This window comes from Tupaia chinensis, unplaced genomic scaffold, assembly GCF_000334495.1.
Source record: "Tupaia chinensis unplaced genomic scaffold, TupChi_1.0 Scaffold000305_1, whole genome shotgun sequence".
Classification (NCBI taxonomy): Eukaryota; Metazoa; Chordata; class Mammalia; order Scandentia; family Tupaiidae; genus Tupaia; species Tupaia belangeri.
Window position 1 is genome coordinate 3,216,093 of NW_006159795.1, and position 13,417 is coordinate 3,229,509.

At 37.3% G+C, this 13,417-nt stretch overlaps 1 protein-coding gene across 1 annotated transcript in view; it reads right to left on the minus strand.

Annotated features, from left to right (window-relative positions):
• The window catches only part of PLCB1 (phospholipase C beta 1), a 336,512-nt gene that overhangs the window by 186,547 nt on the left and 136,548 nt on the right, over positions 1-13,417 (minus strand). The window contains exons 15-19 of the mRNA XM_006150922.3: positions 11,069-11,153; positions 10,251-10,375; positions 6,573-6,727; positions 2,545-2,709; positions 316-415 (exon numbers count right to left, since the gene is read on the minus strand). Of these exons, the coding sequence (XP_006150984.1) occupies positions 316-415; positions 2,545-2,709; positions 6,573-6,727; positions 10,251-10,375; positions 11,069-11,153 (630 nt within the window). The remainder of the gene's footprint in view (positions 1-315; positions 416-2,544; positions 2,710-6,572; positions 6,728-10,250; positions 10,376-11,068; positions 11,154-13,417) is intronic.

The window sequence follows — 13,417 nt, forward strand, 5'->3', positions numbered from 1 at the left end:
CAGCCACATTGCCAAGCCCAGGTGAGGTCAGCCAAACCATGACAAACCACAGACTTGCATGCATGAGGACAGATACTTGTACAGTAGTTTTCAGAGAACTTGGTACACGTAATTACTCTAGTGAAGAGTTGACTAATACATAACAGCAGGGCACACAAATATGAAACTTCCAGATTTCAATAAATAATATTATAGCCCTTATTACCTAACATAATTACAGGGCAATGGTGTCCTAAATTATTAGGAAATAATTTATGCAATGTATTGATAAGTTTCTTTGCAAGTTGCATCTCACAGGCAATAAACTCTCCCTACCTGGCCGAATGGCTTGCACTGGCAAGATCCGATGGCCGATAAATTTACCTCCTTCTTCATAAACTGCTATCCTTAGACAGGCCAGAGAAGGAAGGACCACCTATGAGAACATTAAGGAAACAGTCAGTTACATAAATGAGCAATTTCCAGAAAAAAATCTCTAAGGTTTGATTCATTCTGGCCCTGCTTCTACAAACTCAAGTAGAAGGATCTATTTAGCTGGTATACATTAATAAAATAAAAAAAAAAAAAAAAGAAGCTATTACTATGTAAGTTAAGTTTTTAGAAGAAGACAATGAGGTAACAGAAATAGGGTTTCATCTTGGGGGCCAGCAGGTAGTGTGGATTCCCACATGGCTGACTGCAGTGTTTTAAGTTGGACTCAGCAGCTTAAAAAAATCACAACAGGTGTGTGTGTGCACATGTGCCCCAAATCCTGAGAGAAGAATACTGGAGAAGGGATTGTGGCATGGCCATTCCTTTGGAGAGTGACTTCTCACTTTCTTTCTCTCTGTCTCTCTGGTGACTACATGCACCTTTATAGCAAAAACCTAAAAGGATAAAAAAAAAAAAAGAAACAGGGCTTCATCTGTATTTTATCACTTCGTCTCAAGGAAGCATTTCTGCAAAATGTAAGCCACATTGTTTTCACATGAACGTTTTCAATGTGGAAATGCCAAGAGTTCTATCTTTAAACATAGAGAGTTAATTGTCTTACTATGTATTTACTTTTATGTTTTTGAAGCACATGACTTTTATACTTTCAAAGCAAAACCAAAAAAAAAAAAAAGAAAAGAAAAAGTATCTTTTATGATAGCTTTCAAATAATGATTGTTTTACAAATTTGTAATTGCCCAAACCAAACAATTTCTTTTCTCAGTGTGAAATATCTGGGGTAAGGAGTTATATCTCAGGTCAAGAATATAAAAGCAACTATCTCTAAAACTTTATTGTTCATAATAACAGAAAACTTATTCACTGAATATTCTAATTGTGCCAAATATTTTCTAAGTGTTGTTAATGTATTTATTGTAGTAAAATGCATATTAACTTCATGGGCAGACAGAATTTCTTTTTTTTGGGCAGACACAATTATTAAATCCAGTTAAACTATTAAAATAAAATAAAATAAAACATACAGCACAGATGGTTTTCATGAAGAAATTCTTTTTATAGGGACGCCAGAAGGTTAGGTACAGTAGTTAAGATGCTAGACTTCCATGTGGTAGACCATGGTTTGAGCACACATGTACGTGTGTGCTCAAAATCCTGAGAGGAGAATGGAGGAGAAGGGACTGTGGTGTGGCCATCCCCTCTGGGGGGTGATTTCTCACTTTCTGTCTATCTCTCTCTGTCTCTCCAATGAGCACACATGCCCCATGGCAAAAATCTCTCTCTCTCAAGGAAAAGGAAATTTTCTTCATAAAACACTGCCTTTGTAGATATTTTGGCAAGATAAAAGCAAAGTGTATGGTTGTTATTAATACATATATTTCATCTTCCATTATTTGAAAAATACGCATGAAGTTTGCTTTTGGGTAAAGACAGAGAGAAGGGCCCATTTGAGTATGAAAGGTTTTTACTATGTCAGAAAGAATCCAGACAAGATAAATTGACTGGCTTTCAGTAGTGGGAGTTTCTAGGGATTGTGACTAAAATTCTCTTTAAAGGCAGTACAGACTGGCTTTCTCTGTCTCCACATTATTTTCTATTTTCCACCCTATTTTTTTTTTTTGAATTCTAATGAAAATGTATTATTTATCACTTGTACTATAAGGTAATACTAGTTAAGTTTATGTTTTGTGGTCTCCCAAATGAGGTAACCTAGAAGGAATTGATTTACAATATAATTCTGAAAATTCATGTATGTGGCTAATAGAAATCTTGAAGGGGGCCAGCAGGTGGTGTAGTGGTTAAGGCACTGGACTCCCACATGGCTAACCATGGTTAGAGTCCCGGACCTGACAGCTTGTGTTCTCATTTCCCCTCTCCCCCGCCCCCTGTCTCTCTGTGATGAGTGCAAATTTAAAATAATAGTAATAATTGCAATTAAATAATTTAATAAAGAAATCTTAAAGAATTTTCTGGATGGCCTTCAAATACTATCATTTTATACATGTGTGAATTGCCAAAGTAAGCACGTGCAATTCCTCATTTCATTTTTTTCTCAGTGTAAAATTCCTGAAAAATGTGATTCCATCTCATGTCAAGAACACACAGAAGTCTGACCTTTTTGAACACAATAGGTTCTTCCTCCCAGACAGGATTTACAGCATTTCCTTGTGATGTCTTGGTTTTAAATGCCTTCCTCCTTGTATCCACAGGCAAACCAAACATGTCCACTTCCACGTAAGTCCCGACTTTCTTATCAGAAAGAAACTGACCTGAAATAATCTAGAAAGTAATAAAAAAAGGAAGTTGATAAATGAGTAACAAAGATCAAACAAACAAATAAAACACTTGGAGAAGGTATAAATGTGGCTGGTGAATGCTGAATTATAAGCAAAAATAAATAGAAGCAAGAGTAGAAGTATAGGTGCTGGCAGGTGGGGTGGTAGTTAAGGGTGCTGGACTTCCACATGGCTGACCGTGGTTCTAGTCCTAGACAGGGCAGCTTGCTTCCTCACTTTCTCTCTCTCTGGTCAAATTAAAATTAATAAATAAATAAAGTTAAATAAAATATTTTTTTTTAAAGAAAAGAGTCGAAATACAATCTCTTTTTCACTTAAACAGTTGGTACAGGAATATTTTTTAAAATGCTAGGTTAGAGGGGGTTGATTAATGAGACAATGACGTTGAGGAGGCATAAACATAAGTCCCCTTTAAACCATCAAGGCCAGTTCATCATTACCCCTACCCTCACTAGTGAGTCATCTACATAACTGTGGGGATCCTTTGCCTAGCTACAGAACCAATGGATATTACAGAGTTAAAAGAGAAGGTGAGAGGAAGGGAGGCAAGGAAGAAAAGAAAGAAGCAAAACATTTAAGGGACACAAAAGTGGGACATTATCTGTTGATGATCACGTGTATGATAAGGTCTTTAATGCAGTGTACTCATGCTGGGAAAATTCATTTTGCAAGCTGTCATGCTATATAGTGATGGAATGCATAAAAAAAGAGAGAGATTTTTAAATCACATATTCATAAAATGTCCTCTAGAGTTGCCTCTTTTTCTAATTTGGTTTTTAAAATCTGAGGGATCTGTTAGTCATCATAAAGCTTCCTGGAGGCAGATGAATGTCCTTCTGCTTGGTACCAGAGCAGGGAGCAGCAGAAAGCAGGTGTCCTGGAGCAAACCCAGTAAATCTGGGTGGTGGGGTGGAAACTCCAGAGCTTTCTGAGCTCAAGTTGATGAAAGGAGACAGAATTTCCAAGACTACGGTTGGGCCAGAAATCAGACGTTATGGTGACATGAGAATAGCCATCAGAAGCCTGGTGAAGCTAGAGACCGATGTGGTCAGAAATCCTGAACAAGGCAGACAGAAAGTCACCAAGGCGGCTCTCTGAGTTTGTCCTGTGACCACTCATGTCTCCTGGTTGTTTTCTTGGGTTTACAGGCATGAGAACAATCTGCTAGCAACAACATCTCAGTTTAACTAGAGGTTCTACATGACAACTACTTAGCAGGCATTTTACAACATGTTTGCAATTTCCAAGGTATGTAAATCCTACTGAGAATTCAGATGCACCAAACATTTTGTACGCTTCAGATGTTTGATCAAACAGAGTCTTAAACTAAATTAATGACACTAAAGTGCAATGTTCTCATCAGTGTAACAGGATGGCAGAACATCCTGTGGGCTTTTAAGTCCTTTCTGGCACTGTAAAGTCTATACCAGAATGATCAAAACAAAAGCACACATCGGACATACAGGAGCTGTGTCCTGGCTCCAGCTCTAATGCTAAGGGCAGGACTCCACTCAGATGTGGCCTGTCCATACATAGAAAAGCATCTCCATCCTAGAGGGAAGCAGCAGGCTACCCTTGTCTGAGATTGCTATGGTGTGTGTGTTTCCCAAAATTCATGTGTTAAGATTTGACTTGAACAGATTAGGAGAGTAAGAATTGATCTAGTGCCTATGTTGAAATGGTAAGGCCTTTGGGAGAAGACCAATGAGTGGTGGTGAGAGTGTAGCTCCCATGACTGAGTCCTGGTGAGTTTATAAGGAGAGGGAATGAGGCAGAGCTCCCATGGACACGGAACATACTTTACTCCAGCTCCTGCCCTCTGCCATGTTGTGATACAGATGTGGCCCTGGATCTGGTACCCATAAACTGTGAGCAGAATACACCTCTATTCTCTTCAGTTACCCAGACTTGGGCGTTTTTAGGGTCTTAGCAACAGAATGAACCAGAATAGGAGCTTGACCATTTCCCTGTCAAAACTCAACTTGATTTCCTGTCTCTGTGTCATTATTTTATAATCTCTTACACTGTCACAATCGAATTTTCAAGACAAATATATTAGCAAGAAAATATATACAGAATGAGATAAATCTATGAACAAAGCAAAGATATTATTAGTTTGACCTAACTTACAACAATGGGCAAAGATTCTAAACGTAGAATTTAATTCGCAGTTTATATTAATCATGAATTGATAGAAATGAAACATCTTTGCTGAAAACAATTTCCCGAGATAATGATAATCATGAAGCCCTAATTCTGCCAAATTTACTCTATGTGGATTAAAATAATTACCAAATATATAATTGTAAGGCATTTTATTGAAATTTTAATTTTAAATCTTAAGTATAGAGTGAAATAAGTGTTAAGGTAAAAATGCTTAGGGTAGATAAAAATTAGTGAAACAATTACAGAGCATTTTTTACAGAGTTTTTCAAATGCCTTGGTTTACAGTCAGCCCCACAATTATATTATGTTTAATAAAAAGGTTTGTTAGTTCTATAATTATTCAGTAAAGCAGAAAAGAAGTGATTCTTTGAAAAAGTAAATGAAATTCAAGTTGCAACAACCAAGGTTGATAGAATCCATGTAAAAAGTTCTTTATTAAAATGGATTTCCCTTCCATAATATTAAAAATATTTTCTGACAGGAAAAAAATTATATTTCCTATAACACCAATTTCAAAGACTGAAGAAAATCATTTGAAATTAAGTTTTCAGAGTAAGATATACATAAATATATATTTAATAAAGGAACGTTTTAGTTTGAGCTCATTAATATTCATTTTTAAATCTCTGAATACTCTGGTAGATTTTCAAAAAAACATGTTATGGTAACTTAAAATCATTTGTTCAATATTTAACAACTTATTGAGAGAATATGTTTTTCTCTCATTTTGCTCAGATCTTTCTAATGTGTGTCACTTTTTTTTTAAAGAGGCTTTTGCCTTAGTGCATGCGCATTTGGAAGAGAGAGAGAGAGCGAGACAGACAGACACAGAGGGAGGCAAAGTGAGAAATTACCCTCCAGGGGAGAAGGCCATGCCACAATCTCTTCTCCATTCTCCTCCTGGGATCTTGGGCACACATGCACCTGTGCCCTGTGTAATTTTAAAGCCACAGTCTGGGACTTGAACCAAGGTCAGTCATGTGGGAATCCAGCGATAAACTGCTACGCCATCTGCTGGTCCCAGTCATAAATATTTATGTAAGTTTCATGGTGAGATATTTATTCCAAGAGAGAACTGGCTATAATGAGTCTCACTCATTTATTTTATTAACTAAATATCCAATTTTTATCATGTTAAGAATGAGGCTCAGTCCTTTTATCTCATCCATGTGGCTTGTGAACATTTTAAAGACTTTATTTTTTGAATATTAATTTTTTTCTTTTTTTAGGTTTTTGCTATAGGGCATGTAGGCTTGCTGGAGAGTGACAGAGAGAGGGAAAGTGAGAAATCACACCCTTCCGGGGTGATGGCCACTGCTGCAATCCCTTTTCCTCCACTCTCCTCTCAGGATTTTAGGTACACACACACACACACACACACACACACACACACACACACACACACATATGCACCTGACATGATTTTCAAGCTGCTGAATTCAGGAATTGAACCATAGTTGGCCATGTGAAAGTCCAGTGCCTTAATCACTACTCCACCTGCTGGCCCGTCTAAGGCAGATTTGACCCTTAAATAGGAAAATGCGTGAAGGACGTGGAGCCTTTGCTAGCTACTAAATGTGCTAGATTTTTAAGGACTAAGGTACTTCTTTGGGCATTTTTGCATAAAGATAATACTCAAGACTTTAGTTAGGGACCATTTTGTGATGGGGATGTACATACCTTAACAGAGAGAGTGTTAGCCACTATCCCGTCTACGATGCCTTCTGTAAATGGGTCAAAATGCTTGTCGGGCCTTCTCATGAACTCTGGCTTCAGTCTGTAGCCGCTCTTTCCATTGTATTCATACATGCCCATATTGATTTGCATGGCCAGATCTGAACACCAGAGACACAAAACCTACTGTGAATAGATTTATGTTGGGAGCAAAACACTAAGACTATAAAGTAAGATTGTATTATCGTCCACTTTTGTGACTGTTTTCCATTTCAAATGAAATAATTTTCCATTGCAACAATAGAGAAAACACAGAGAAGAAAAAAATCCTGCCATAATTACCAAATCCAAAGATAATTTCTGCTAAAAAGTTGCGTGTATAGTCTTAATTTTCTACCTAGAATGTATTTTTGAATTTAATATGTCCATTCCATTAAACATGTCTCTGTTTTGTTTGTTTGTTCATTTTTAGACAGGGTCTTCCCATGTCATAATCTTTATCCAGCCTTCCTTAGTCAGTAGGATTATAGGTGCATACCACACCTGTTTCTTAGATTGAACTGGGAATTGATGCAGGTCCTACCCAGTGACCCCAGCATGCAAGTCTGTCTTCGAAGCACAGGGCACTGTCTCTGCCTGCTTTAATTTTACCAGCTATATGCAATTCCTTTGAGTAGCTATATTTGAATAAAAGGATTTAGTCAGACTGTGTAGGCACATTTATGATTCTTCTAATTTTTACCATTACGTATAATGTTTGTTTGTTTGTTTGTTTGTTTGTTTGTTTTGGAGAGGTTTTTGCTATAGGGTGTGTGCGCTCGCCAGACAGACAGAGACATAGAGACAGAAAGTGAGAAATAACCCCCCTACACACAGGGGGGATGGCCACGCTGCAATCCCTTCTCCTCCATTTTCCTCTCAGGATCTTGGGCATGCACGCACACGTGCCCGGCATGAGTTTTAAGCCACTGGGTCCGGGACGCGAACTGCAGTCGACTACATGGGAGTCCAGTGACATAGCCATTATGCTAACTGCTAGTCCCGGGAGTGTTTTTATTTTTTTGTTAAGTATTACTAAAATGCCCTTAAGCAAGCTTTAACAGATTCAGAGTCCCCAGAGACATTCTTTTGAGGATGGACTACCTCAGACCTCACTAAGAGAGGATACTATCATTTCTTCATGGTTTGTTCTTTAATTTATAGAAAATAAAATCTTCCTTTTTAGTTTTTGCCTTTCTGTGGTTACTTATAATCAACATCTAATTATACATTAATTTGGGGCTGGTCCTGTAGCATGCGGTTAAGCACTGTGTCTTGGGAGCCAAATCTCACACGGCTGACTGCACAAAAGCAGAAATATACAAACCAAGAGACATTTAAAGTGTTCAACCTTAATAATAATCAGATAAATAAATTCCTGTTCCCAAAAAGTTTAATTGTATTGTGTTTCTCTCTTGACCACATTTTTAAAAGATGTTAAAATGAAATTCCCATTAAGTTAAAAAGTTGTTTGAATAAAGCTGACACCTTTGTCACTTTTTAGTTTTCCTATCACAGATAGGATGCTTTTCTCTTTATTTAAAAAATTCTTATATAAAGTACAGCAACAAAATAATGTATCTTTGTTAATGCTGTAGCTTCTTTAGATGAAATCTTGTTTTTGCATGCACTTGTATCCAGTGTGACCTTCAAGTTCCCGGGGCTGGAATTTGAACTGCAGTTGACCATGTGGGATCTGGCTTCCTAAACCAGTAGGCTATGGGGTCACCCTAGATAAATTTATTAATGGCAAAGATATAAAGTTAAAAACAATTCAAATTAACAACAGTAACAAAAGATTGCACTTATTAAGCTCTAGTTTCAATTCAGTGAGATAATTCTTTAGGTTAAAAGAAAAGGGTTGATCTTATTGAGACTATACACAAAAATTAAATTTAGATCATTAAAAGGGCCAAATTACAGATAAAAAAGAAACCATGAGAGAAATCACAGTCAAGAGGGATCTGATCTTGGGGTGGGGAGGCTGTCATCATACAGGTAAACCAAGACCTATAAATTAAATATCAATAAACTCAACCATGGGAAATAAATTCTTCTATGTTTCACAAAATAAGAGACAATATGCCTCTTATATAAAAAATACTGTTAAAAGTGAATATAAAAATTGACAACAGTCCTAAAGAGGCGATTGATAAAAGCAGAACTATACAAACCAAGAAACATTACTTAAGTAACATGTTTAAAATAATAATAATAATAATCAGATAAATAAAATAAAAAGAATGGTGGGACACATTTTGTCTGAGGGGTTATTATTTAATGGTAATACTTAGGCAAGATCTTAAATGAGAGAGGGCACCTCATATTATACACCACTGACAGAAGAGTAATGTACATTTTTTATGGATAATCTGGAAATATGCACAAAGGTGCTTAAAATTTTTCACAGCTTTGGGACCAGCAGTTGGTGTAATACCTACATTGCTGGACTCCCACATAGTCGACCGTGGTTCTAGTCCTGGACCTGGTGCCTTAAACTCAAGCCGGGTGTCTGTGCATGCATGCCCAAGATCCCAAGAGGAGAATGGAGGAGAAGGGACTGTGGCATGGCCATCCCCCCTGGTGGGGAGGGGGGGTGATTTCTCACTTTCTGTCTTTCTGTCTTTCTGGCGAGCACACGCACCCTATACAAAAACCTCTTCAAAAAAAATTTTTTTTCACAGCTTTTAACATAATAGTTACACTTTCAAGAAATTTTCCAAAAGAACTTTTGGAGATAGACCTGAGAAATTATATTCAAGACTGTTTTCAGAGCATTATTTATGGTAGGAAAAGAATTTCCTCATGTCTAAGGATAAGTGATGGATTTTCCATGATTTATAAAATATGTTTAATTCATAGCTATTAAAATTAAAGTTCTGTGTAGCATTTAAGTGTGTGTTTGTATGTATGTATGTGTGTGTACATGTGTGTGTGTGTGTGTACTTCTTTGATAAACAGGAAAGTACGTGTATATAGACAAAAAGACAGATGACAAAGCCAATAGTTAACTGTTGGATCTCTGAATGGTAGTGTCTTTTTCAGTTTCACTTTAGAATTTTCTATTTTTTTCTACAATAAATATATGTTAATTTTAAAAGTATGAGCAATGTGTTTGAAAAATAATGAAAAGCCAGTAGAGATAAAGACCTGCTTATAAATGACTGAGGAAAAACTCCAAATTTTCAAAATTCACTTTTCATATTTTTGTATTATGTCCTTCATTAATATTTGCTTTTATTTATTTTTTCAATCACGTCTGGTGATTTTCTCTTCTTTAATTACATGGGAATGGTTTTTCATTACTCAGGAATTTATTTATTATATTTAATAATATTTTTTTTCTTAACTGTTTGCTATAGGGCATGTGTACTTTTTGGAGACAGAGAGAGAGAGAGGGAAAGTGAGAAAGTACCCCAAGGGAGTGTGAATAGCCATGCCATAATCCCTTCTCTTCCACTCTCCTCTCAGGATTTTGGGTACACACACCCACACACACCTTGCCTGTTTTTTAAGCTACCTGTCCGGGGGTTGAACCATGCATTAGATAACATAGGATTCAGCTGCTTTAACCACCATGTCAGTGGGAGGCCCAAGAATGTAGTTCTATGACAGATAGGGATGGGCATGAGCCATGTTACTTACCCATTGTTTGGAAATTGAGTGCCACCATCTGACACCCTGCATTCCAGAAGAGCTGAGGCATGTAGTTGGATGAATCCACACGTGTTCCCTTTGGATATATCCTGCTAAGCTGCATTTTGTTATATCTGGACCATCATGTTAAGTAGTGCATACAATTATAAAGTAATTAGCCAACATCATTAAGTGAGAGACCATCTTCCACTTATCTCCTTGGGGAAATTGGACCGGTGGGTGAAATATGCAAAAAGCTTTCTGAATACACAATAAATGTGCTCTTATAAACACACCGTCATGTTTGCAGAGCTTTGTGGGTGAAAACTAACAAGGCAGCAGAAACAACTGAATCAAAGTCAGTATGACTTTGTGGAGAACGTAAAGGGCAGACTTAATGATTCAGGACAGAAGAGGAAGCTGGACTGTGCTAAGTCATGTGAGAGGATGATATTGTGTTTGGCAGAAGCAGATAGTATGAACTGTATAGCTATTTTTGAAACGTTCCCTGTTCGTTTTCTTAACCTTCTCCGGGAATGCTATTTGCCAAGACTGTGGTACTCTTAATGACTGATAGCAAGTTAAATATAGCACATAAGTTTCTAACCTTGTTTCATAGTTTGGGTCTTATCATCATCACAAAAACTATGTATGGATTTCAAGAAACAATTTTTTGCACCAAAAGAACTCATACATTAATTCTATTTTTTCATGTTTCATGTACCCATATAGACTTAAGCCATTTTATGCATCTTTTTCTCTTACTAAGAAAACAAACAGCACATGACTTTGGTTGAGCTAATTCAGTAGCCATTCATCAAGGATACTCGACAAATTCCACTGGAGACTTTGTAAGTTGCTCAAGTCCTTTGGTTTCCACGAAGGAAGACATTTCAAAGCTTTTATTTCTTTCTGAGTGTGACAACAAGAACAACCACCAAAAAAAAAAAAAAAAAAGAGAAAAATGAGTGTCATAAATGATAGCATTATAAACAAAGTAGGACAATGATCAGTGACATCCAGGGCAACTAATTCTCAACACAGTTTTTATACCTGATTGTTAGTGAACTAGTTACCATAACAGAGCTAGCAAGATAAGTCTTGTTAGTTGTCTCTTGTACTCTAATATTTGCTACGTGGGATAGAAATACTGCTGTTGTGAAATGTAGGAACATAGATGCACTTCAGGTGAGAGCAGTACAGCAGAGAAAACTGTTTTGTCAAAAGCACAGGGACCATGTGGGGATCCATTGATTGGTTCCTTGGGACCAGTGTTGGGATTAACGAGAGTCTGGGGGATGCTTGTGCTAGATGTTCATATGTCTATCATCCTCACATTGTCACCATTTTGGTTGAAACAATGAAGGGACATTAGATTTACAATATTACAAAGCAGAGGATCCTTGGACATTGTTCAGTCTGACGACCTCATTTTTATATTAGATAAGAGAGGCTAGCAAGATTACAGTGCCCAAGGTTTGAATATTCTTTTTTTTTTTTTTTTTGGAGAGGTTTTTGCTATAGGGCACGTGCACTCGCCAGAGAGACAGAGAGTGACAGAGAGACAGAAAGCAAGAAATCACCCCCCAGGGGGGTGGCCATGTCGCAATCCCTTCTCCTCCTTTCTCCTCTTGGGATCTTGGGCACGCACGCACATGCACCCGGCGTGAGTTTAAGCCACCGGGTCCAGGACTTGAACTGTGGTCGACTACATGGAAGTTCAGCGACACAGCCATTATGCTAACTGCTGGTTCCAATGTTCAAATGTTCTTGAACACAGGAGAAACATTGTGAAAATGAAATCTAAGCTTCCCAGGACAGTGAGGAGCACAAAGTTGTCATCTTAGTTTAGAAAGACTGCGGCTCAATTTCTGTCCCTTCTTCCTGACTAAAAATCAACAGTTATGTACAGTGTTCAGACCAGTGTCTTAGAGAATGGTAAAACAGCTGTAAGTTTTAAAAACAGAGTTATCTTCATACTCTTTGCTCTTCTTTCCAAAATTAAAACCTCATTTATCTTCTAAACTATCTGCAGATCCTTCTTTGTCCACCTCCTCATGTTCTCCAGTGTACTCTAACGTAAACCCTGACTGCTCTTTTGGTCCATCAAGAACCTACTTTCATGTGACTATTTTAAGAATGACTGTTAATTATGGTTAACATTAATAGGTACTTTGTAAATTGTGTTCAGTATTCCTTTTTCTTAAAGAAGATAAACTGATATAAGACATAAAGAGAAAAGAACTTGTTTGTTAATCTTGTGGTTGCTGTTGTTTCAGGTTCTGAAGAACGTAAATGCATCAGCTTCTCCTCACACTTGGCTACCCTTCCAGGAGATTTTACCTAATGAATCAGAAAAACTCAATTTGCAGCCAACAAAAGTCACAGTAATATAAAAATAATCTCTTTAGGTTCTTTCTTTCTCTCTCTTCCTTCCTTTCTTCCTTCCATCCATCCATCCTTCCTTCCTTCCTTCCTTCCTTCCTTCCTTCCTTCCTTCCTTCCTTTCTTTCTTTCTTTCTTTCTTTCTTTGAAGTGTCTTTGCTATTGGGTGCATGCATTCTCCAGAGACACAGACAGAAAGTGAGAAATCACCCCCCAGTGGGGGGGGATGGCCATGCCACAATCTCTTCTCCATTCTCGTCTCCGGATTTTGGATATGCACGCACATGTGCCTGGGGTCAGCTTCAAACTGCTGGGTCCAGGACTCAAACTTTGATGAACTACGTGGGAGTCCTGCAACACAACCATTATGCCATCTGCTCATCTCTCTTTATTTCAAACCGAGTAACATGTGATGAGGAAACCTCAGTAATTATGACATCCAAGAACATATTGAAATCTTCTATACAAACGGTATTGGAGGTTAAATTCCTTGTTGTAGAGCTCTAAATATTACATGACTTTTTGGGCAAAATTATACAAATTTAAATAAGTGTGTTATGTGGAGGCTAGGATTTTGACATCTCTACAAGGCCATCCTTTATGAGAGGTTGCTGTATTTAGGAAAAAAATAAGTTTTTAAATAGAGCATCCTTATAAGCAATTAATGCCAAATATTCTCTTCATCTGATAGTGTGTTATCTTTCATGAAAAAATAAGGGATGCTTCTCTCCAAAAAAAAAAAAAAAAAAGGGGGGTTTTTTCAAAAAAGCGCTCTTTTCTCTCCGAAAAGA